General features: G+C 41.2%; 1 protein-coding gene across 2 annotated transcripts in view; it reads right to left on the bottom strand.

Moving 5' to 3' along the window:
- The window catches only part of ANO6 (anoctamin 6), a 187,548-nt gene that overhangs the window by 86,745 nt on the left and 75,058 nt on the right, over positions 1 to 25,745 (bottom strand). For both annotated transcript variants that reach the window (XM_079775705.1, XM_079775706.1), the window contains one exon: positions 19,919 to 19,998. In XM_079775705.1, the coding sequence (XP_079631831.1) occupies positions 19,919 to 19,998 (80 nt within the window). The remainder of the gene's footprint in view (positions 1 to 19,918; positions 19,999 to 25,745) is intronic.

Genomic DNA, 25,745 nt, shown 5'->3' with positions numbered 1-25,745 from the left:
CAATTTTCACACACACTCCTTTTACTTGACAGATGACTGACAGAAAATGCAGTTATACAGACTTGGGTATTTGGCAGATATTCTTCCAGGAAGTGGACAATGAAACTGTCATTTCAAGGAAAACAACGGACACTATTTTTGCTAATGATAAAATGAGAGCTTTCAAGCAAGTATTAGAATTTAAGGCAACTTGTATTCACCACTGAACTTGACAGCTTCTCAATATTCCATGGCTTTTCTGATGAGATTGGACGTGTGCTAACAAATGGAGTTTCTTTCATATTGTATAAGAAAATAGGTCAACATTTATAAGAGCTACTGAACTCAGTGAACCTGTATTTTCCAGGTGCCCTATGGTTGGTGATAAAAATCATGCTTGGGTACAAAATGTAACATAGGTTTTTAATAAACAAAAAGTTCACTGATATGGTTTTACATTCCACATTGCAACCAACCTTTACGAAACTACTACATTCTTTTAATGTGTATCAAAGAAGAATATCCACAATTGCCTAACAAGTCCTTAAAATATAAGCCTTTTCTACCCTAACTGGTTTGGCTCAGTGGATACAACATTGGCCTGTGGACTGAAGAGTCCTGGGTTTGATTCGGGTCAAGGGCACATGACCTAGTTGCAGGTTCAATTCCTAGTAGGGGGCCTGCAGGAGGCAACCAATCAATGATTCTCTCTCATCATTGATGTTTCTATCTCTCTCTCCTCCCTTCTTCTCTGAAGTCAATAAAAAATATATTTTAAAAAATAAAATAAAATACAAGTCTTTTCTGACCATCTGTGTAAGGCTGGATCTATTTCACATACTTCAACCTCAAAAAACATATTGTAAGTTTCTCACTGCAGAAGCAGATCAGATATAAGAATCCATCTGTTCAAAGGAAACCAACAATAAAATAAAAATACAATCTACTGAATGGGAGAAATATTTGCAAATGAGGTATCTGATAAGGGGTTAATATTTAAAATATAAAAAGAACTCCTACAACTCACCATAAAAAAACTAATCAGATTTTTAAAAATGGGTAGTGGACCTCAATAAACATGTGTCCAAAAAAGAAATGCTGATGGACAACAGACACATGAAAAGTTGCTCAACATCACTAACCACCAGGAAATGCAAATCAAAATCACAATGAGATATTACCTTACACCTGCCAGGAAGGCTATTATTAAAAAAGTCAACAAATAGCAAGTGTTTGTGGGTATGTGGAAAAAGGGAACCCCTGTGCATTGTTGGTGGGATTGTAAATTGGTGCAGCTACTTTGTAAAACAGTATGGAAGTTCCACACAAAAAAATAAAAACAGAACTACCACATGATTTAGCAATTCTACTTCTGGGTATTTATCCAAAGAAAATGAAAACACTAATTTGAAAAGATATATGCACACAGATACTCACTATGGCATTATTTTCAATAGTCAAAATATGGAAACAACCTAAGGGTCTACTGACTAATAATGAATAAAGAAGTTGTGGTATATATATACAATGGAATACCACTCAGCCATAAAAAGATGAAATATTGCCATTTGCGACAACATGAATGGACTTGAGGGTATTATGCTAAGTGAAATAAGTCAGATAGAAAAGGACAAAAACCGTATGAATTCACTCATGTGGAAAAGAAAACAAAAAAGAAATACTGATATGTGGTATATAAAAATGAAACTCAGACACAGACAAAAGTATGGTGGTTATCAGAGGAAAGGGAGGATGGGGGATAATAAAGGTAAAGGGGGCCAAATATATGGTGACGGAAGATGACTTGACTTTGGGTGGTAGGTGCACAATGCAATATAGAGAACATGTATCATAGAAATGTACACTTGAAACTTACATAATTTTTTTTAGGGAGGAGGAGAGACAGAGAGAGAAACATTGGGAGAGACACATGGATTGGTTGCCTCCTGCAAGCACCCTGACCAGGGCTGGGGGGATCAAGCCTGCAACTAAGGTATGTGCCCTTGACCAGAATCGAACCTGGGACCCTTCAGGCCATGGGCCAAAGCCCTATCCACTGAGCCAAACCAGCTAGGGCAGTGGTCGGCAAACTCATTAGTCTACAGAGCAGCAAACTGCGGCTCGTGAGCCGCATGTGGCTCGTGAGCCGCAGTTTGCCGACCACTGAGCTAGGGAAAACCCAAATAAATTTAGTACAAAAATAAAATAAAATAAACAAAAACAAACTCATAGATACAGACAGCAGATTGGTAGCTTTTAGAGGAAGGTAGAGGGGAGGGTGAAATGGGTAAAGGGGGTTAAATGTATAGGGACAGACTCTAGACTTCTGGTGGTGAGCACGCTATAGTGTATACAAATAGTGAATTATAATGTTGTGTACCTCAAATTTATATAATGTTATTAACCAATTTTACATCAATAAAAAACAACAAAAAAGAATCTAGCTATATTCTCTTAAAGAGATTTGTATACAAAATAATGCCACCTTTCTTACTAAATTTTGTTTTAGAAAACAGTTATTTTTCATTAAATGCCTTAATTATGTTAATGTGCATTGAGTTTATTATTGGTTATGTTTAAATGAATTAATAAATATTTAAAATTTTCAGTTGTAAGTCCCAATACAGTAAATCTCGATTGATACACCCACATCAAAAATGTTCCTTGGTGTCAATACTTTAAGCGTGTAAACTATAAGAATATATAATGTTTAGAACTGCTGTTCTATACCATTCATTCTGGCTCTTAATTTTGCATTATATAAATTACAATAGCAAGATATAATATATATAACGTATAATGTCATCTATTTTTATGTGCACATACTATCATTTTCATTGTATTTAGCAATAAGGGAAAGAAACCCTACTTTTTGTTTTTTTAGGAAAGTAAGCCACCAGAGGTACTCTCTGAACTGACTTGAGATAACAGATTCAAGTCCAAGTGTTTAAAAGAAACATCTTCTTCACGTTTTATAGAGGCTCAGTATCCTTGGCTTCCAAAGGCTGCTCCGGATGGCTTGGAAAATTTAAGACCCTATTTCCTCCCCACGCAGATGTCAGTTTCTGTACACCAGTGAAGGTTTGTGATGATTACACTGAATTCCATCAAAGTACAGTATTGCCCTCCTATCTTTGCACATGCAGTTCCCATTTCCTGGAATCTTCTCTCCCTTTCCCTGGCTCACTGCTCCTCATGGAGCCCTTCCCTGACCTTCCTGGCTGGCTTAGGTCTCGACCTTCTCTACACTAGTATTGATATACTCTCAGAGCACCACATACTCCTCCTGAAATGTCACGTCTCGCAATTTTAATTGCCTAGCTATTTGTGTAATTATTTGATTAATGCCTGTCTTTCTCACTAGCACATATGCCCCAAGGGATATTTCCGTTGTATTTCCCAACTGTCCCTGCTTAATAGGGTTATAGAACTATTAAATGGATAAATATTATTAAATAAATCAACTGAAATTCATTAACCCTTTGTCCTGTGACACTTTGTAGTATGACAGATAAAGCCACAGGGGGGAAATTCCATTACACATCACAGAAAAAAGGACACAGTGTGATTTCTGTTTTTAAAGGAATTGTTTAGAGAATAAATAGTAACAAAAATGGTCATGGAGAGAATGAGAGAGCCCAGAGAAAGTGGGCAACCTATTCTGCAGGGAAAGGGTGGGTATCAACACGGATGAGGAGAAAGAAACAGATTGCAGCTGTAACTTATACTGAGCATCAGCAGGTCACAAACAAGGTGTCAAGAAAATTCTCAGGGGACCAGCTTGAGCAGCTGAGAGGATGACAATTATATCTGCCCAAATTCAGGAAACTGAAACAGAAATATAAGTAGTATGGGAAGACGAAAGTTTGTGAGATTTCCAAGTGGAGATATCAGGGGTCTGGGGTAGAGAGGAACGATCTAGGACTGCAAGTATGAACTTGAGACTTGTGAGCACTGAACTTGTCATTGAAACTAAAGAAGTGAGCGTGAGAAGAGCAGGTAAGAAAAGACAGCTGGGATGAGCTCTGAGGAAACCTGACACAGAGGGAGGGCCTGGATGGAAGGAGAAGGTGGAGAAGTGGCTGGGAGGCTTAAGAAGTGGCTGGCAAGATAGAGAAGTGGCTGGGAAGATAGAGAAGTGGCCAACCATAAGATTATTTTTGATTCCCTTCTTCCTCTCTTCTCATCTCTCTTCCTTTCTACATTCCCTGCCTCTGTCCCCACCCTACACCGGGACTGTGAGAGGAGTCTAACCGAACTGCTTGCTTTCTGTTTTTCCTCCCAGTGAATCCTGTCTACTCCTGTCAGATCGATCTCTCTACAGTTGTACTCTCCATGTGTGGCTAATTCACATGAATTAAAATTAAACAGAATTAACGATTCAGTTCCTCTGTCTCAATAGCCACATTTCAAGGGTCTCCACAGCCACATGCAGCTAATGGCAATCGTGGTGGACAGCATGGAGTCAGAACATTTCCTGCATCTGAGAAAGTTCTGTGGACAGTGCTGCTATCGCATTGCTTTGTCCTTTCAGCTCACAAATCCAAACCGAGTTCAAGGCTTCTACATTCGACCCTACGCTATCTTTCTAACTTCATCTCCTCCCACTCTCCTAGATCAACTCTGCAACCTGGGCACACGCCTTTCCACTTTCATTCATTTGTTCATGCAAAGCTGTCAGGAGACCCTCTTGTAGTATATCCACGGCGGAGGCAGGTTTGCGTCATCTTGGCTGGGCTGCAGTACCCAGTGATGCAACCAAACACGGATTTAGGTGTTGCTGTGAAGGTATTCTGCAGATGTGGTTAACATCAATAGTCAATGAACTTTAAGTAAAGGGGATTATTCTCAGTGATCTGGGTGGGACTCAGCCAGTCAGATGAACGACCTTCAGAGAAAAACTGAGGCTTCTCTGGAAGAAATTCCATCTATAGACTGCAGTGCCAGCCAAGAGTTTCCAGCCTGCCCTGCCTCCTGGAGTGCCCTACGGATCAGACCCCACAACTGCAGAAGCCAAGTCTGGAGATAAATTCTTTAATAACTCTCGCTCACTGTGCCATGTGTGGATATGGATATAAATATAGATGATATAGATATATACACACACATATATATGTGTACACACACATATATATATACATATATGTACACACATGTGTGTACGTAAGTATATATTGTACTGTTCTCTTTTCTGGTAAAACCTTGATTGGTATAGATTTCGGCACAGATTTCAGTACCTACACACCTGTTTTTTAAAAAAACAATGATTCTTTGTTTTGTTAATCCTCATCAGAGGATATTTTTCCATTGAGAGAGTGGAAGGAAGGGCAGGGGAGAGAAAGAGAGAAACACTGATGTGAGAGAGACAAATCCATTGGTTGCCTCCTGCATGTGCCTGGACCAGGGTCTGGGAGCTAACCCTCAACCCTTTGGTTCTCGGGCCAACGCTCTAACCACTGAACCACACCAGCCAGGTTGAAAACAATAAAGTCACCTTTGTAAACTTTATACCAACATATATGGGTTCTAACAAAGAGCAAGATTAGCTCATGGAGGTGGAGCTTGGGCCTCCACTTTTCAAAAGAGCTCTACAGGTAATTGTGACACAGAGCCGGGGTAGAGAGCTCCAGTCCTAACTAAACTCCTCTAGCACTTTTATTGTAAAAGTGCCGCTGGGACTAATCAAACACTGCACACTGCCGGATATTTTCCATTTAACCAACCTACCAACCAACCAGCATTAGTTGGATGACTAACATTTGTCAGATAATAAGACAGAGGCAATGTTGGCCTTGAGGGTAAATATTGATTTACACGGCTTGGCATTCCTCGAACTACATTGATTAATAAATACTAAATGGTCAAATAAATGAAAAAGTTACTGCAAAATTTAGTGAAGCTGATAGTGGTTTATTCAAAATAGTGCATAATTTAAATAGCTCTTATTTCTAGTTCTATTGAAAATTCTATTAGCAAGTGTTACTGATGCTCAACATATTTATTTATTGACAGACTGTACTGTGGGTATTTTATAAGATTGCTGGCTATGATTAATTCTCAACCCACTGATAATTTGGGAGGCACCTAAGGGCCCGACTACTTTCTCAGGAGCATAAGTTGCCCGTGCTCCTGTGTGCTCATAAGAACCAAGTCCTGATGCCAACACAATCTGATTTCATTTGAAAGGAAATGGGAAGGTGCATGGCTGGGTTGAGCAAGGGAGAGCTATGGCCATTTCAAGGCTGGCTAGCCCCGAGCCTGCAAGGTGCGTTGCCAACTATAAGCATCCATAAATGTGAGCTAAGACTTCTCGCTATATTATTATTTTATGAATATGCTTTTAAGATAGCTAAAATGCTTTCCAATCACTGTGCAGTCACAGAACGACACCTCGGTGAGGAAATCTGCTGATTTTCCAGCTCTTTATACAGGAGGAGACTGAGGTCCGAAAAGGAAAAGCAATTTGCCCACAGGGGACAGAGAGCAGAGCTTCTTGGGAATAGAGGCTCCTAATTCCCTGAAATTCCATCTTCCTCTCAGCTTGGGGGGAGTGAGGGGAGGGGAGGGAGTAACGACTTTGAAAATGACTTTCCCTTACTAAAAAGAAAGCATGTGTGTTAAAAAAAAAAGTAAAAACACTTCTCAAAGTCTCAGAAATATCTCACCTCATTAACCTCTATTCTTCAATCTTATTACTTCCTATTTTACAGACAGTACATTTGCTTTTTAAAAACACTTAAGACTAACCAAAGTACATGAAATGGTGGTGATACCATTAGCATCACTGAATGATCTGTCCAAATTTTCATGATGTGTTTTTATTTTAAGGGATTTGGACTTTGCAGTCAAATTTTACTCCGGCTATAATGATAGTCCTGATCTGATATATTCTAATTCATACTAACATCATATAAAGAGCCACATTATTGGCCTGCCCATTATAATTAATGAAAATGCTCTTTGGTAGTTACTACATCTGTCAGATCACATTAATCTACATTTCAAAAAATGACTTGGGAGAAAGCATTATAAAATGCATTTTTCCCTTTTGAAGGAGCTATTAGAGTTTTCTGGGTAAAAGCATATTTATAGTTTTATTTATTTATTTATTTTAACCAGAAACAGACTTAAGGAATACATTTGAGACTTTTAATAAAAATATACTTATTTTATTTATACTTATTATTGAAATAAGGAAAACGACAGTTAACTAGTTGAACTTCAGAAATAAAAGGATTTTAAATCATCTCTCCAAAGCCCTTAATACTTCCAAATTAAGAGTTCAAAATATGGGATGGACAACTGCAGTTGAAATCCCACTAGTTTCCCTTTTGACTTTCTAAGAATTCTGTGAATTCATATTGTATATCCATTTCCACCAAGTCTGTATTTCTCTTTAAATTTTAATTTAATGTGGCTTTTTTTTTAAGGTCATGGCACGGTCAGGTTATTTACCAGCAGATTCTCAATTTTAACTCAATTCTTTTGCCTCTGTGGGCTTTTTGGCATTATTGTGATATGCTTCTAGACGACTTATAATCAAATGAGTTCTCTGGTAAATATGATATCACATCTTTGTTCAGAATGCCCCCAGAATGCCCAGGGCTCCCTGCCTTCCTCACGCATGTTTTTGTCAAATTAAATTTGACATCCCCCAGATAATAATAGATAGCTTGCTGAATTTCATTTGGGCTACTTTGTGGGGCAGGAATTCACAAAGCATTTTGCAGTCAAGGGTTTCAGAAAATCGGGGAATAAAACCAGGTAGAATGAACACTGCTATATGGAGGAAAGGGTTTTAATTAATTACACAAATTGGCTGCAGCTGATAATAGGTTAAATGAAGGAAAAAAATAAAAAAGCAATTCATACGTCGGTGAGCCACATGCATCTTGCTGGGGTGGTCCAGTCCCAGAAACATCCTCTCTTTTTCTCATTCCCTACTTTCCACCAACTACCAAGTCCAGCTACACATAAAGCATGTGTCCCCACTGACATCCTGGTCCAAGCACTCATCATGTCCTACCTAGATTGTTATCTAGTTTATCTGTATTTGAACTACTCCAAGGAATTAAGTTATTTTATTTATGAGAACGTTTTTCTGAAATGAAATCCATCTGCCTATATATACTTTCTATTCATGGATCTTAACACTACATTTACCAGTTACTATTGTCAAATGTTTAAACTTGTCAGTACGTTCTTGCCACCACCATATTGATTCTTCTTTCAATAGTCTTCCTTTTAAAATGGAGAACCCAGATTAGGAGGTGGATTTACCAATACTGAACGGGAGAAGCCTAGTACTTCCTTTGTTCTGGCCACAGAGGTATGAACGCAACCTAGAGGTACTATTACATTCTCAATTCATAATTAGTTTAGTTAGCATAATACCTAGCCTTTTCACGTGATCAGTCAGTAGGCTCGGCCTTTGTGATCTTTTGTTAAGCAGCTGATATTTATGAATTAGGAGCAGGAGCTTACTTTAATTCATATTGATTTTTGTCTTCTCTAGAAATTGATTTCCACCCATTATTCCACAGTCTTGGTAAGATCAATTGCCCAGATAAGCACACACTCACTAGGCCTGCATTTCTTCGTTCTGTATTAAATGCATTTTTTTCCCCACACAACTTGCTAAAATCAAAACACACAAAAATATCTGTGGCTTTCTTCTGCTCTGTCTAGTAATCCCCCTTATTTAAAAAAAAGGGGGGGGGGGAAACAATGTGCTCACTTTGACATGACATTGAACTCATATTGGTTCCTGATGCTAACATTCACCAACCATGTGTTTCAAAATCTCATTCTGGCCCTAACCAGTTTGGCTCAGTGGATAGAGCGTCGGCCTGCGGACTGAAGGGTCCCAAGTTCGATTCCGGTCAAGGGCATGTACCTTGGTTGCGGGCACATCCCCAGTGGGGTGGGGGGAGGTGCAGGAGGCAGCTGATCGATGTTTCTAACTCTCTATCCCTCTCCCTTCCTTTCTGTAAAAAATCAATAAAATATATATTTTTTTAAAAATCTCATTCTCTAATATTCCTGGAGATTAATGCTCCAGCTTCAATGTCTCTATTGATCAGAATATAGTTTATGCCCAACTTCTACCCTAACCTCACCCCTTTGTGAAAACTGTCACAAATGTCCCTTTACTATTCTAGAACATGTCCTGTTCTCCATATCGCCTTGAGATTACTAATTGTGATTCCATGAGCAAATCTACAAGCTCTTTTAATACCCTGGTTGATACATAAATTTTCTAGTCGGGAAATTTAAACTCACTGGAATAATTACATTTCTTTCTAAAGTAGCTTCCTGCAGAAAGGGCTTCTGCAGCCCCTCCCGAGGGCTCGAACCATTCCATCAATCTGAAGTTCACCTTCATTAGCAGAAAAGACAGAAGTCATACACAAGCCGATGAGCTCTCTTCTCTGTCTTCTTGTACCACTAAGCTGTCTTCCTCAAGTTTCGACCCTTGGCTGCCTCTTCAGGGTCTAACATAACTCAAAATCAATCAATCTCTATCACGTTAAGCATTTTTTTTTTTAAACAAGCCTCAACTCACTCACTCTTGACTTGGATTTTACTCACTTTTGTGAGTCAAAATGGAAAAGATTGGGGGTGTTCCAAAAAATTATTAGTACAGAATGATAGTGTGTTTGCTCTGTAAAATTGGCTTCAGTGGGTCTATCCTGGCAGGGCCTAAAAGCATAATCACCATTTATGACTGTTTCTCTGGGAAAATGCATGCTGCATTCCAACGAAGTGACTCAGAAATAAATTTCTGACCCAGATCTGTGCGTGTTGGGACTGCCTGCTTTTGCTCCTACCCCCTAATCCTAACAAATGTAGCTTCTGATCAACCACATAAAGCAAATGAGGAGGTCCCCTTTCCTCCATACTCAGGAAAAGCACACATTCCATTACCTTTGCTCTTGAATGCACAAAAAGCTTTCAATGGGGAAATGCCACGAGAAGTGTCTCCTAGCAAATGAGCCAATGGAGCCATTCTTACTAGCTAGTTTATCTTTGACCTCATTTCTCTTCTAAACATCCTTTTTGCCAAAATAATGTTCCTTTGTTTGGTTTCCCTTTGAAGCAGAGTTTCTTTTCTTTTTTGGTTTGCTGAACTTAGTGCCAAAAGCTATAAGGCAAATCGCCCTATTTCTTTGTTCAGAGCAGGCCCAGTAAGAAATGCCTGAATGGAAGAGTCCTCCTTTTAGCCCGTCTTCCAGATCCTGAAAATCCTGGGAGCTTGAGGCAGACCTTGTGATTTATGATGGGTTTCTGGGATTAGCCAGAAAGGCCATGGACTGACCATAAAATCAACTGTAATCTCTTTCAATAGCCCCAGCACTTAGTTACTCACTGCAGGGCTACTTAAACTAGAAATAACCAAACTGAGGTCTGGATTTCTACAGAAAGAGAAAAACAGAAGACTCCATTGAATCCATTTTGAAACAAACCTGACTGACTATCTTGGAACAAAACCTGCAAAAACCTGCAGATCGGTGGGCAGCTGGTTCTGATTCTTCTCTCACACCTTGCACACACCAGAGCCAGGAAGTAGGGCTGCTCGTTCCCAGGTCACTGGCAGACCATTACTCCCAATGCTCTTGGGGAAAAACGTTTAGGTCCATGCTAACAGAATATACTCCCAGAGTTCCCCAGTCTATCATCTCCTCCTCTCAGTGGCTGCTCCTGGTTCACTGCAAATCTGGCCCGGCTCACATTTCCCTGTCCACTCCGAGTCTTCCATCATACCTGGACTTCCGCATCCACGGGCATGGCCCATATACGTTGGCGCCTCAGTCAACTGACTTCTTATTACTAATGATCATCTCCTTTTCATGAATTGTTAGAGTCCCACCGTGGACCTTGTCATCACTTGAAAAATTCTCTTTCCAAAGTCACTTATTCGAGAATCCCTCTTGTTGACCACAACTAACATTGCTTCTCATTTCAGTGACTTCTTGAGCCCAGGGATCTTTTCTCATCAATCTTCAAATCCTTTTCCTTCCCTCCCTTCTTTTTTTAAGGTTCCATTTCCCAGCTCATCACTTCAGCAACACTCTTTCCACCATATCCATTTGTTAAAATGTTTTTATTGACTTTTAGAGAGACAGGGAAGGAGAAGGAGAAAGAGATAGAAACATCGATGAGAGAGAAACATTGATGGGCTGCCTTCTCCACACCCTTGTAAATCCCCACCCACTGGGGATTGAGCCCACAACCCAGGCATGTGCCCTGACTTGATGGGGAACCGAACCTGCAACCTCCTGTCGCATGGGTCGAGGCTCAACCACTGAGCCACACCAGCCAGGCCACCATGTCCATTTAGCACAGCTCCACCTCTGGCTGAAGCCTCCTGCGTTCTCGCCGTCTGAGTGATACTGGAGAAAACCACAGCAGGGCGTTTGGGTATCTCTGTAAGTTCAGGCTCCCTGGCCCCACACAGGCCCTCACCACAGCCCAGAAGCCCTAGAGCTTTTTCTAGGTTTTTCCAGGTCAGCCTGGTCTCTGCTCTCCACAACTACTTCAGAGCATCAACTCCTCCCTCTCCTCCCAATGTTCTCTATGCTCTCAGCAGCTGAAAATTGAAGCTATAGGATGGGAATTCCCTCAGCTTCTCTCCATCAAATCCACAGACAAATAGCATCAACCTTCTCACTCCTTCCTGGTTCTTAGAAGACACTGCGCCTCCTATCTAGTGTTAATTCCTCCACTGCGCTCTGCAAACCATTCCACAGCCCTTTCAAAGCCACTCCTCTCTAGACTCAGTTGTTCCTCTCGCATGGATCTTTCTTCAATCCTTTAACCCGTTCAAAGTTTCTGCATCTGACAGAAGAAAATCATCCTTGACTCTCATATTCTCCTCCAGTTATATCTCCCTCATCCTTCATAATCATCCTTCAAACCATTCCACAAACCTTCACAGTCAAACTCCTTGAAAGATAGGTCAACATTTTCTATTTTCTTTTCTCCTGCTCATTCCATAATCCTCAGAGGTTCCACGAGTCCCCAACACTCCCTAGAAATAGCTCTTTAAAAGGACACCAGAGACCTCAACACCCTTTCTGTATTCATCTAACTCAGTGGTTCTCAAATGGGAATGGTTTTGCCTCCCGGGGACATTTAGCAATGTCTGGAAACATTTGGTTGCCACAACTGGGGAGAGGGTCCTTTGCATCTTGTGGGCAGAGGCCAGGAAAGCTGCTAAACCATCCTATAATGCACTGGAGCGCTCCCCACAATGAAGAGAAATCCGGCCCAGAGTTTCAGTGGCGCTGAGGCTGAGCAATCCTGATATGACTGAATCCCTACAAGACACCCGAAACTATCAACACTTCATCTGCTTCTTGCATTCTCCCAAATTCTTCCTTCTCTCTGGTCATTTCTTTTTGCAGCCATCTGCAGATCTGAGTCACTGCCCCTTATTCCTTGGAAATTAAAGCTTTGGCTCACTGTTACTTTTTAAATACATTACGCCTGGCAAAACTCTTGGGGATTTTCATATCCACATATGGTATCCTCCCAACACCCTGTTCTTGCAACTCCACCCTGCCTCCGCCATTCATCCAATATTCAAACCCCAGACTTTGTCTGTACTTGTTACTGTAACTCCTCCCTCAATTATAAACATCTGACTCTCCACCTACTGCCTTTTATTATTCCAGTTCACTTTTCCCCCAATACCCCAACTCCAAAAATGATCAAACCCCACTAAACCTATTGATCTAAATCTACTGATCCTATTGCTTCACCTCCTCTTATCCCTGGTCCTATACACTAAGAGAGTATTCTTGCAAACATCTAGTAACTCTCTTAGTCTTGTTTTGCTTCACTGAACTGACCTGGTGAAACTCCAAAATAAGCTAAATCAAACTCTTTGCTTATTTCATGCCTGCTCCCCAAAGCTGGACTTGAATGGAAAAAGCATACAAATCATCATGCCCACTTCAAGTGGGCTCATAGGGCCATCCAGCAATTATATCACATTTCCCAGTGCATTCACTCTATCTCATATCTTCCCCCCTCTCTCTTCTTTCCTTTCTCTTTCCTTTCTCAATCTTAGCTAATGCCATGCTTCCCATTGTACTGGTAAATAAAAAGCAATCAAGAGAAAAAGTTCAATAAGTTCCTCCTAGCCAGTCTAACGAAGTGATTCCTCCCACTAGAGGCCCCATAGTGGCTCTAAAATGAACCATCTCTTTAGCTATGGGGGGAGGCCACCCACTCCACTTATGGACCAGATTCCATCCCCTTCCTGTCCTCTCAAGAGGGCATGCCAGGAATTCTTCCCTTTCACTCCGCAGTGCCAGATTTTCTGTCCTTACAGAATTATTTCGGTTATTTTACAAAAGGTAATTCCTGCCATCTTAAAACGAACTAATTAAGATAAAACTCTTTTCATCCTAATCCCCTTCCAGATAATACCTCCTTTCTCTGTCATCTTGTTCAGCAAAATCTTTTGGAAAGTGTTATCTAAACTCCCTGTATCAGGGGGAAAGTTAGGGAGAGGTGGGGGAGATAAGAAATCAAACGAAGGACTTGTATGCATGCATATAAGCATAAACAATGGACGCAAAACTCTGGGGGGGTGAGGGCATGTATGGGTGTGGGGTGGGGGCAATGGTAAGACATGTACACATATAATACCTCAATAAAAAATAAATAAATAAATAAATAAATAAATAAATAAATAAATAAAAATAAACTCCCTGTATCCAATTCCTCTTCCTCCATTCCATTTTGAATGCTCTCTAATGAGTTTTGGATCCCACCACTCAGCTAAAACTTCTCGTCAAGGTCAACTTCATGTTACTACATCCAATCTCCCATCCTCACCGGCAGTATTTGGTCACTCCCTCCTATTTGTACTTTCTTCATTGGCTTCCAGGACTCTCCTCACTTGCCTTCTACCCCACTGACTCTTCCTTCTCAGTCTCCTCTGCTGATTCTTCCTCATCTCCCTGATCTATAAACACTGGACCAGGGCTCACTCCAGGATCTCTTCTTAACTCTGTCTCCCTCTTTCCTTTGGTGCTCTCATTCAGTCCCACAGATTTAAACACCATTGTGTGCTGGCACCTCACATCTCTAGCTAGACTCCTCTCTAATTTTTTACTCATATATCCAATTGTATATCAACTTCTCTACCTGGATGTCTCAAACTTTACAGATACAAAACAGAAATGGGATTTTCCACTGCACACTTTCCCCCCCAACTGCTCCTCTGCAGTCTTCCAGGTCGAAAACCTTAGCCATCCTTGACTGCTCTTTCTTGCACACCTCACATCAGATCTGTCAACAAATCCTCTTGGTTCTACCTTCAAAACACACCAAGAACGAGCATATGTCTCATTACTGCCATCATTAACACTCAGGACCAAGCCACCATCATCTCTCACTTGGATTCCTGAAAAGTCCAACAGGTCTCCATGCTTCTGCTCTTGTTCCTCCACAGTCTACACTCCCCGCAGTCAAAGTGATCCTGTTAAACCACAGGTCAGGTCAAGTCTCTCCTCTACTCAGAACCCCCCGTTATCCTCCAGTAACTTCCCACCTCACTCGGGGTAAAGCCGAAGTGTTTAGAATGGCCTATAAAGCCCCCACTGTCTGCTATTCTCACCATCCTTCTCTCTACTCCAATCAAACTGGCTTCCTCCCATTTCCTCAAACATCACAAACTCCCACCGCAAGACCTTTGTCTAAGCTCTTCCTTCTGCCTGAGCTGCGCTTCCTCTGGATTTCCGAATAGTATGCTCCTCTGCTTTCAGGTTTTTTCACTTGTCACCTCTGCAGTGGGATATGCCCTGAACACTATTTCAAACTGTAACCCTTCCCCCTCAATGTACACATGCAATCCTTACTTTATTTTCCTTTAGGATTTACCACGATTTGGCATGTGATGTATTTTACTTATTTTGTGTATTTTATGTATTTAATTTGTCATGTTTCTCCCACCAAATGTAAGCTCCACACGTATAGGGATATTTTGTTTGTTCACTATAGAGCCTAAAATAGTAGACTTCAAATACATATTTGCTAAATGAATTAATATTTTAACTCTTTCTTGGGGATCACATATACAGGCAGTCCTCGGGTTATGTCGGACCTGACATACGTGGTTTCGTGGTTACGTCACCATCTCCATTTATTAAAAAAATTAAGTTCTGTCATTTTGACGTATGTACATATGTGCTTTATGTTTATTTACTACAAGTAAAGGTCAGGAATTGTTATCTTTCTTTAAAATTTTTTTTACTGTTTCACTTCATTACTGCTGTGTGTGTGCTCCATGTGAGTGACATGGGTGCTAATGTAGGTGGGTTCCGACTTACGGCGAAAATCACATTACGTCGCACTGTAGGAACGGCTCTCTGATGTAACCTGAGGACCTACTGTATTTTCATCTAGTGAAAGACAATCAAATTTGAATTTCAGGGAATCAGCAGTATTTTCTAGAAAGTAGTATCTTCCCTCAAAAAAGGGAATCAGTTACACAATGGGATACTCTTCAGACCTCCTTCTCTCTGCATAACCATGAGTGCTGAACGAAGGGGACATGCAGTATCCTTACTTCACTTTAATCCTCATTTTCCTGAGTCTGTTTTTCTAGTTTAGTCTCTCTAAATCCTGGTTTCTCATCATCTTCCCTGGTTCATCCTATTGTAATCCTAAAATTCTTTTGCCAGCCCACACTCATTATTTACTCTAAATTTGGTAGAAGCTAAACAAAGGAAAACATCACTAACAACATGAGACAAAAGGTGATAAGAATCTTCCTGCCTCCAAAAAGCCAGGAGAGTTAAATATAAATCTTAAGTCTGAAAAGGCCTGAAAGGGGGATATTATTAGCGAGACTCAAATCATAAAACACAATCCCTTAGCCTTCTCTTTCCTTCCACGTGTTTTCCTGTTGACCCAGCCTGGTTTCCCTCCAGCTTGCTGCAAGCAGAGTCCCCACTGCTAGATCCGAGTTCTTCCCGCCCACATCTCTCACCCAGGTGTGCGCAGGCAATCGGGCCTATGTGAGTACCCGGGCCAATACCAACAGAGATGGGGTTTCTAGAAACAGACATGACCACTACCCAACCCTTCTCCCTACGAACCCCTCCACTCCTTGAGGCTTGGAACAAACCTGAGGTTTGCGAGGTCAGCCATGACTGCACCCTCAGGTCACCTTTGTTCTTAACCAGACCTGAAACTGAGAGCACTGCGGGGAGCTTAGGTGCCCGCTATCTTCATGTTACCACATTGCAGAGCCACCTTTGTCTGCTCCACAGCCATGTGGATGCCTTCCATCCTCAGTTCTGAACAGACAGCCTAGGTCTGTCGTCTCTGCTTCAAAGTCTGAACTCTGCAAGGTTATCAGGGATATTCGATCCCCAGCCTCACTCTGGCCAAGTCCCCTTCCCCAGCGTCTGAGACCTGTCATCATGTACCTAGTCTATATTTGGGGTCCATGTCCCAAAACAATAGTTGCCAATCACCTGGTTCCAGGGCATCAGGCCATACCACTCTTTCCTTGACTAGGTCTCCCATGAACTAACTATTCTGAAAATTATAATTTAATTATACTTTATTGACACAAAGGAACAATGTTAGAGGGGAAAAAACAGTATGGTGCTGTATACCTTAAATGGACATAGTGCTACATGTCAATTACATATTAATTAAATCTCAGTAAAACTGGGGAAAGACAGCCAGGGAAACGTTCAGGATGAAACATTAAGTTAAGAAAGCAGGTTATGAAACTGATTTTCATTGTGCTTATACAAAAACCTGCACTGGGCTGACATGGTTTCCCAGCATAGCAAGATCACCAAGTTCCTCTCTGTAAGGTCAGCATTTAGCCGGGTCTCTTCCACCTCACTCCCATGTCCAGCTCACATCAGAGTGGGCGCATGTTTAGTTTCAACATGTTCCCAGCACCTCACAAGCTTCGGAGTAGCAAACACACCGCCCCCCCCCGGCCCCCTTGTGTCCACATCTCTGTGCACCCCTTTCCATTTCCGCATGCTTTGGCTAAACTTGCCTCATCTGCAAAGTGGGGTGGGAGGTGGAGAGGAGCAGCACAGACACGCTGGTGACAAAAGCATGAATGGGTAATCTCTGCAGTGAACGAGGTGAGCACAGAGTGGGCTGCTGTCTCCAGGCCACACAGGGGTTCAAAACAGCATCTGTTTACCCGTCACTTACAGTCATTTACATGGACCATCTGGCAACACAGGCTCTGCCTGACTAGTCACTTCATAGACACCTGAGCTGCGAAGGAAACCTTTAATGTGCTTATCATGCCGGTAACCAAGGCTACTCCACTAGCACTGCTCTCTGAGGCCTTGTTTTAAGGGAAAGAAAAACGGAAATTCTGGAGGAAACAAATGAATAATGATAAGCATTTTCGTTCTCCCTGTTGGCCAAACTATAAAAATATACTCCGTTGTATAAGAACACTAGACTCTTGATCCTTCTAAAATCTGAACTATTTGAGGATAAGGCCTGAGTAAACATAGTCTGTGCCTTGCTTTATTTCAGTTCAGCTCAGCAAACTGCCAGATGGAGAACAGAATGCTGACTTTACAGCTCCTTTTACTCTTCTCTGTCTTCTCCCTGTTTTCAATTTTGCTTTGCTGTTGGGTTCTCTTTGCTCCCAGGGTCACAGTATCACCTGTTTCTGATTTTAAATTTGGGGTTGGATCAACTTACCCGATTTTGTCCTGGCGTTTGCCCAATCCGCCTGCCTCTACGGCCCAGTGAGCCACCCATTTTCACTGATGCTGTAACAGTCTGCCTACAAAAAAGGCTACCCTTCAATATTATGCCTGATTCCCTCGAGGACCTATTCTCCAGGCACCCTGCACACCTCCTGTTTTTTACCATGGAGACAGCACTGGGGAAAGACATGTTTACTGTCGAACTGGGAGTATACAGCCTACAGTGATACTGAGGAGAAAATAGAAGCAGCTATGCACAGGCCACACAGGGATGTGGCATGCAGTGAGCATCGGATGCGTGAAAATCCATAAAGCACAAGAAAAATCACAGATTCCTTCCTGAACATGGGTGCGAACACACAATTAGAGAAAGATAATAGCGAGGCTATAGACATCGATATCAACCGTACATAGAAGGAAACTGTGATTAACAACTTCAGCTCTTCTACTGTGGTCTAAAGAAATGACTGGATATTCTTGAGTGGAAGATAAAAATATGAAGACAGAGCCTAAAACTCTCAGTTTGGAGGTTCTCAGACTCATTGTTAAGACAAGTCACAGTAAGTCTATTCTGTGATCCCCAAGTTCCGGGCCTGGTCATTCTAGCTTGGACTGGCCAGTCCTCACACCTGAAAAAAGGGACATGGGGCAGTTAATACTGAAGGTAAAACAAGATTCCCAGTGTAATTCCCAGTGTAGACCGTCTGTGGCAAAGACAACACTGAGGCATGCCAATCTCCAACATCATAATATACTAAGATCTGTTCTTGAGAAAAAAATACTTTTATTTTCACGCAGGGCATTGGTGTGAACTGTATGTGCTTACCAAGCACAACACCACCTTCCTGCACAGAGCTCTTTTTCAGATTCGATATGTTGCTTACAGGTTATCAGAAAAAAAAGCAGTTCGAAAATAACAGAACCAAAGAGGGCCACCTCCACGAGCCTGTACCAATATCATACTCAAAGGTGAAACATCCGCGTTAATTCCACTTCGGCCTCTAACTGCAGACATTAGAACCACCACAAAAGTGCTCTGCTCCTTTAAGATGCAGGAATACTGGTGAGCCCTCCCAATTTTCCTTCCCTGAAACTCTCATTGAATATAACAGGGAAGCCATCGAACACTATGTCTTTCTATTACAGCCAAGTGATTTTCGCAGTAGGCAATCTGCTAGTACACCACAGGAGCCCACACTTTGAAATACAATGGCACTGTGGGTACAGTTTGATGTGCGATCTCTTTTCAGTCCAGAGCTCTTCCTCCCGGCTGAATCGAGTGGGCAATCCATAAAGAGTGAGTGAGAAGAGAGAGGAAAAACACATAATGAGTTTTGGGGTTTTTTTTTTGTCTTTATCAATAATACAATGGTGCTCTGCCAATTGCCGGAGTGGTGACTGCATATTACACTTTGAAAATAAATCAGAAAAGATTTTTGCATTGCTAAAGTGGTAGACAAGCCTGCAGCAGGGGGCAAAAACCAATCCATGGCGGTGGGTCCTGGCATGCTTTCCTACACGTCTGGTGAATAACAGGGTACAAGAGTCAGAGAAAACACTTCTTCCCACCCCCTCCTCAAGTGAATCTAATATGAAATCTATTTAGTGAGGACATTCTGCATAAAGCATAATATGTGCTTAATTTTCTTTTAACACGGCATTAATAAAATCACAGTAGCTTCTAATAATATGTTTAATTCCTTAAGGGTAGGAACCATGGCTGGCCTTTAATGAGTCTAATTTAGTGGAAGCATTTAGTTCCTCTCTTGGTAGGAATAACCACTACAATAATCCTAGCCCTAGAAGATATACCTGTATAGGTTGTATGACTGAAGGTTCCAGAATGAAATGGGAATCAGACTGGTTAATGGGCCTGTACTCAGTCAAGACTGGTTTCCTGAGTTACTAACAACAGAAGCTGATACCAAGGGTAGGAACGAATGATGGGGGAACTTCAGAAACATGATGCTATTGTGCTGCAGAATGAGTTCCCACTGGTGATTACAAGTAGCAGAACGAGCCAACAGAGCATGATGCCAAGACACTACAGTTCCACAGTCACCTGTTCCCCAAAGAACCACAGCACTGCCAGCGAGACCTGTGCCAGGTGAAGAGCCACTGAAGGCAAGAATCCATGAAAAAAGCCACACCTTTCCCTCCGCTTGGTGAGGAAGCTCTGGCTAACCGTTACAGATTTAAGACAGAGTAGTAATACTCACAAACTCCGGGGATCGGAAATCAGGCTGATTTTCCCGAGTTCCAAAACTGGAGCCAACCATCTGATCGAAGTTTTCCAATGCTAAAAATAAACAAACACATGAACAAATGAAGCATGACGTTGCATCGGCTCACATACTTTTTGTTTTTAAATCAGCAGCACTGGCTTACCAACTATATTTAGCATTTGTGGCACACTTATAGGTTTATATTATTTAATACTTTCAGCTATCAAAGACACTCAAAAACTTCAGCAGCTGTTTCATCTATTGGACAATGCCAGGCTTGGAGGAAATTAGGTCTGAACATGCTTTAGGCTAGACCTATCATGGAAAATCTGTTAGCTCCTACCTAGAAGGACACAGCAACTATGTTATCACACTCTAGCTAAAAAAACACTTTAGTCTACCCATGTTCTTTTTCCAAGACATCTCAGAGAACTGATTGTGAAGTGATTCTGGGGGAGCAATTTTGTTTTAAAATCTGTCGAATACCACCGTTGAATAGCACCATCTGGTAGAAATATACTGGGAGGCAAATAAAATTTTCCATTAAATACACTAAGAAAATGAAAAGAAACAAATAAAATTAATTTTAGTAGTATGACCTATGGATAATATATGTTCAGATTACCATTTGAATTTGTATTCAATACAAAAAATTATCAGTGGAGTATTTTACCTTTTTTTGGGTACCAAGTCTTAGAAATGCAATGTGAATGTTATACTCACAACACATTGCAATTGGGAGGAACCACATTTCAAAAGCTCAGTGGCCATGTGTGACTAGTGGTCACTGTAGTGGACAGCACAGTGTCAGAGGGACAAAGGAACCAGATCCAAGTGGGCCACTGTGCACGATATTACTCTCATCGGCAAGTTCCTGACATGAACGAACAGTTTTTGTTCCAGATTAAAAGATACTGAGAGAACAAAGCAACCATGTGCAGTGTGGTTTCGCCAATGGAAAGTTCAGGTTGTCACCTGTGCTTTTTGGCTGACTGGCTCTAAACCGGAGGTTCCCACCACCCTCTCCTTGGGATTTATTAATTTGTGAGAGCAGAGCACAGAAGTCATAGAAACGTTTCCTTCCATTTACCAGTTTATTACACAGGGTTTGAAGGAGTTCAGAACAGGCCTCCCCAAGATGTACCACTATGGCATGTGGATTACTCTGATCTGAAGGCAATCAAGACCCTGAGGACTCAAGAGAAACTTTAATCTCTCCCTTAAAGAACTGAAATTGGAGGCCTTGCCCATAATAAGAGCTATCACCAGAAATAAATTTTTATGACCCATCTGTATGGCAGGGCAAATGTCTAGTCACTGAACATCTGCTCTTCTTATCATCCCGTGAATGACCCTCCTCCCCTCGGAAGCCCTGTCCCACCCCATTCCTTGGCTCAATATGGCAAGTCTTGTGGCACTGAGCCCTTCACCTGTGGAATCTGGTGCTCTCTCCAGATAGTGCCAGAACTCAGTTAATTGTTTGGTGGTGTGGGCTCTTTAAATTGCTAACAGTCTGCCTTTTTCACGTCATTGATTTGTTTAAGAGGTTGGACCTGTTTTATTTAAACTTATTTAACTGTTTGTCATTGTTATTTAAACTTATTTAAATATTTAAGAGTAGTTATTTAAGTTTATGTCATGAAGAACATGTTCCTACGCAGCCTAAGTTACCTTGCTACACTTACGCCTCCTGCTCCCTTTGTTTCCAAGCCTCTCATGTCTATGTGGGTTCCTGTATGCACAAAAGTAAACATTTGTTTTTCCCCTATGAATCTTTTAAATATTGATTTGATTATTAGACCAACAACAACAACAAAAACACCTTTCTATGGTGGAGGAAAAATTATTTCTCCCCAACAAGGTAACATAAGGACACAGACAAACAGCCAGACAAGGCGGGACCTAAGCCACGTGTGTGGGGAGCGGGACAGAGTTTCCATGACCTCGCCAGTGCGCCACTCCTCACCGCCACACGCTCACCAACCTGAAGCTCTCCAGACCCCTCTTTTGGGTTTCTAGGGAGCTTCATTACATAAGCATGAGTGATCGCCGCTGGCCACTGGCCACTGGCCACTGATTAAACCTCACCCAGGTCAGGCGGGGGGACTGAAAATTTTCAACCCTCTGATCACCTGGTGGGTTCTTCTGGCAACCAGTCCCCAAATTTGTTTCCCTAGGGGCTTTGCAAACGTCACCTCTCTAACCTAAAAGGCACATTTATCACTCTGTTCTTATCCCATAAGAAACTCCTGGGGTTTTGGGGGGCTCTGTATTTGTTATTATAAATCACAATACCAAAACAATCATTAACAATATGTGGCACTCAGCTGGATAGAATTAAATTATGTTAAGAAATTACTTTTAATTTTATGAAGTATGATGTTATTTTGCTTTTGTAGTGATATTTTAATGCAATCTAATTTGTTGTTGTTGTTGCTGTTGTTAATCCTTACTCAAAAATACTTTTTTCCCATTGATTTTTTTTTTAGAGAGAGTGGAAGGGAGGGGAAGAGACAGAGATAGAGAAACATCGATGTGAGAGAGACACATCAATTGTTTGCCTCCCACGTGAGCCCCAACTGGCCCAGGGATTGGGCCTGCAATAGAGGGAATCAAAATTGGGTAGGGCTGCAATCTAATTTTTAAAAATCCATTAAAAGTTATGTAAAAGAAAAGGATGGGTTCCTAGGGTTCCAGAAAAATTCCCTTCAGTGGCCCAAAAGAAGGCTGGACATGTATAGGGTAGATTCACAAGACCCCTCTAAGTGATTGTTTAACAAAACCAAAATATCAGCTAACAGTTCAGCTACCCAAAACCTGGGTTTGGCAGAGCGCTAAGAAACCTCTCAATATCTGGATTCGATTTTAGGTTTACTCGAAGAGTCTTGTCCACTAAACTCAGACCACTGACAACACAAACAAATGGTTCCAATTCTTCCCCAAAAACTCAGCTCATCGCAGGACCCCTACATGTGAACCAAAGCAGAAACAGGAAACAGATGAGGCCGGCCAAGCCTTTCAGAGCTGCAACCAAAGCCAGATTGAGGTGCTCGCCTCTGAGAACTCCCCGAGGGCAAGGGCAAGGGCAAGGACTGCACAGTCAGTTACACTTTGAGAACTGCAATGTAACAAACCGGTTATTTCCAACATCAGAGCAACAGTTGTCCAAGATAATGACATCCCTGCAGACCGCCTTTAAAACTTGCTAAAACGTGCTTATACTACTGGCTATGAGGATGTGTTTTAATTGGTGTTTTGCAGCTTGGTTTACATTAGGAAGAAAAGACCTAACCATTTTATAGCATATAAATATTGAAAAAATTATATCTTTGGTGTCTATGATACATTGTTGTTGTGTTTGTTTGTTTTTTTTTTTTGTTTTTTTGGGGCGGGGGCGGGAACAGAATCAGCAAGTGGGTGAATCTGGGATCAATAGATGGGACATGGCTGCCTTTTTTCCTTTTTTTTTTTTTAATGAAAGGACAAACTTAACAAAATATACATTTTGCCTGAAGACAGAGTTGAGAAACAAGATGTATTACCCAGACATTCTATCAAATTAAAGGCATACATGCAACTGGAAAGGATTTGTGAGAGAAAATATAAAACTATTTGCAGTGTTATTCTGCTGGTAATGGGAACTAATAGATTCACTGCTTAATGTCAACACAAAGGAGAAACTGTAAATTTGAGTGAATAAAAACAGAAACAGCTTTATTGAAACATCACCTAGGTAGAAAAAAGCTGCAGCTGTTGCTCTCAGGACCTAATACAGTCCTGAGAAAGAAATAATTTATGAAGCTAATATGATAATTATACTTCCACTACTGAAGGGCTCCAGTTAAAATTGGACATTCTTGTTTCTGGTCATCTAATGCAGCTGAAAAGTTTATTTCTCAGCAAAAATAAAATAATCAAAATCAAGGTGATGCTGTTGGGGCTTTTTATTAAAATAGGGGCAGAATTAAGGTGGGGGTTGGGGCAAGGGGAATTCCAAAAAGGCAAAAACGTTCATTTTCTTTCTTTCTTTATATAAATCATTTTTTTAAATGTAATATTTTGAAATGTACCACCTTGAATAGCATTGTGACTAGGTCATTTTATTTGGGAACTTGAAATATAAAAATAGTTGGGACCTCTATGTTATCTGCTCATCAAAAAGCTGACTAGAGAACCCAGCCAGCATGGCTTTGATGGGGAAAATGAGACATTTGGCTAGCAATCTGAATCTGTGCTATTAACCTAATGCACATTCTTGTTAGCCTATACTGTAGTCACTGCCCCTTTAATTATGTGGTTCTGCAAGACCTGTTTACCTAAGTACTACCCCCATTTTAGAGAGGCCATGAACAATACACAACCATGAAAAATACACAACCCCCAGACGGAGTTATCAGTGCTGGGGCCAGGCCAGGCCTTGAGTTGTGGTCTCACTGCCCCCATCCCAGCACATGGGGCTTTTTGCAAAGCCCTCAAAAGTTCCGGAAGTCCCATCCCGTATTTGGGGGACAAAGAAACCAAAGGGGTATAAAGGGAAAGCTTCCTCCATATCAGCTTGCTTAGGATTTGGAGAGAAACGGCCTCCTGAGTCCTGTACTAGTACATGAGAAACACCTGAAAATAAATGGGTTTGTCTTGTGCCTCCGGTACTCCTGCCTATTTTTCGGTCGCCTGGTCAATTCCGTAACAGCTTAGTGATTGAGTGTCCACCTATGAACTAGGAGGTCATGGTTTGATTCCGTTTTGCTGGCTCGATCCCCAGTGTGGGGCATGCAGGAGGCAGCTGATCAATAATTTTTCTCATCATTGATATTTCTCTCTCTCTCTCTCCTTCTCCCCTCCTCTCTCGGAAATCAATTAAAAAACACACATCGTTTTATAAAAAGCTGACTAGAGAACTGAAAACCAGTTATTCTGATATGCTGAAAAATCTTTGGTATGGACGTGTCAATGTTATTTTGTATGGGTGCACAATGAAAGCACAATTCAAAGTCAGGTTTGACAACGCAATGGCCCTTTTTTTTTTTAAAGCCATGATCTAGAATTTTATAACAAAGATAATTTACTATCTATCATAAAACACAAAATGACCTTTCAGGAAATTCATGGGTAAAAACCGAAGTGCCTGATAAGCAGTTCCCTAGAAATAAATGTAATCAGAATTATACATCTACACGTCATCTAACTACAGCAGCAGCTTGGAGGTGGTTGGATCCAAAGGACATGTCTATTATGGTGGTTGCTTGACACTGAAATGATCAGAGATGTAGTGAATATATGACAGACCTCAACAGGGGTCTGGTGCAAAGGGCACTGGGCATGGATGAAGGGGACTGCCTGGGTTCAAGTCCTGATTCTGCAACTTAGCTGCATGATCGTAGGCAATAACTTATTCTCAGTTTATTTATCTGAAGCTGATAATAAAATTACTCTCCCTGGTTATCTGACAGGGTTGGGTAAAGGATACAAATGACAATTCAAAAGCATGTTGTAAAACCACAAAGCATTATATAAAGTTCATGTACACAAACCCAGAGATTATGAAAAAAATGTAATCAGAATTTCGTGAATGTGGGGGTTTTTTGGTACCTGGCACTTCTAAATGTCTGATCTTATCTAATCTTCTTTGTATCCTTGTTTTCACCAAAGATGAACATTCAAGGTTACCAGTTGCCTGAAGTCACCCACCAGAACTGACACAATAAGAATCTTAATCTTTCCAATTCCAATTTTTAAATAGTTTGTCTCTTGAGCTATTGTGAATAATTCCAAGGGGGCACCAATGCTAAATCTAAGTTGACAAAAGAATTAACATAGCTCA

Source organism: Cnephaeus nilssonii (genome assembly GCF_951640355.1).
Source record: "Cnephaeus nilssonii genome assembly, chromosome: 6".
NCBI classification, from domain to species: domain Eukaryota; kingdom Metazoa; phylum Chordata; class Mammalia; order Chiroptera; family Vespertilionidae; genus Cnephaeus; species Cnephaeus nilssonii.
Note: the sequence above shows the minus strand (reverse complement) of the source record. Positions and strands in the feature narration are given on the sequence as shown.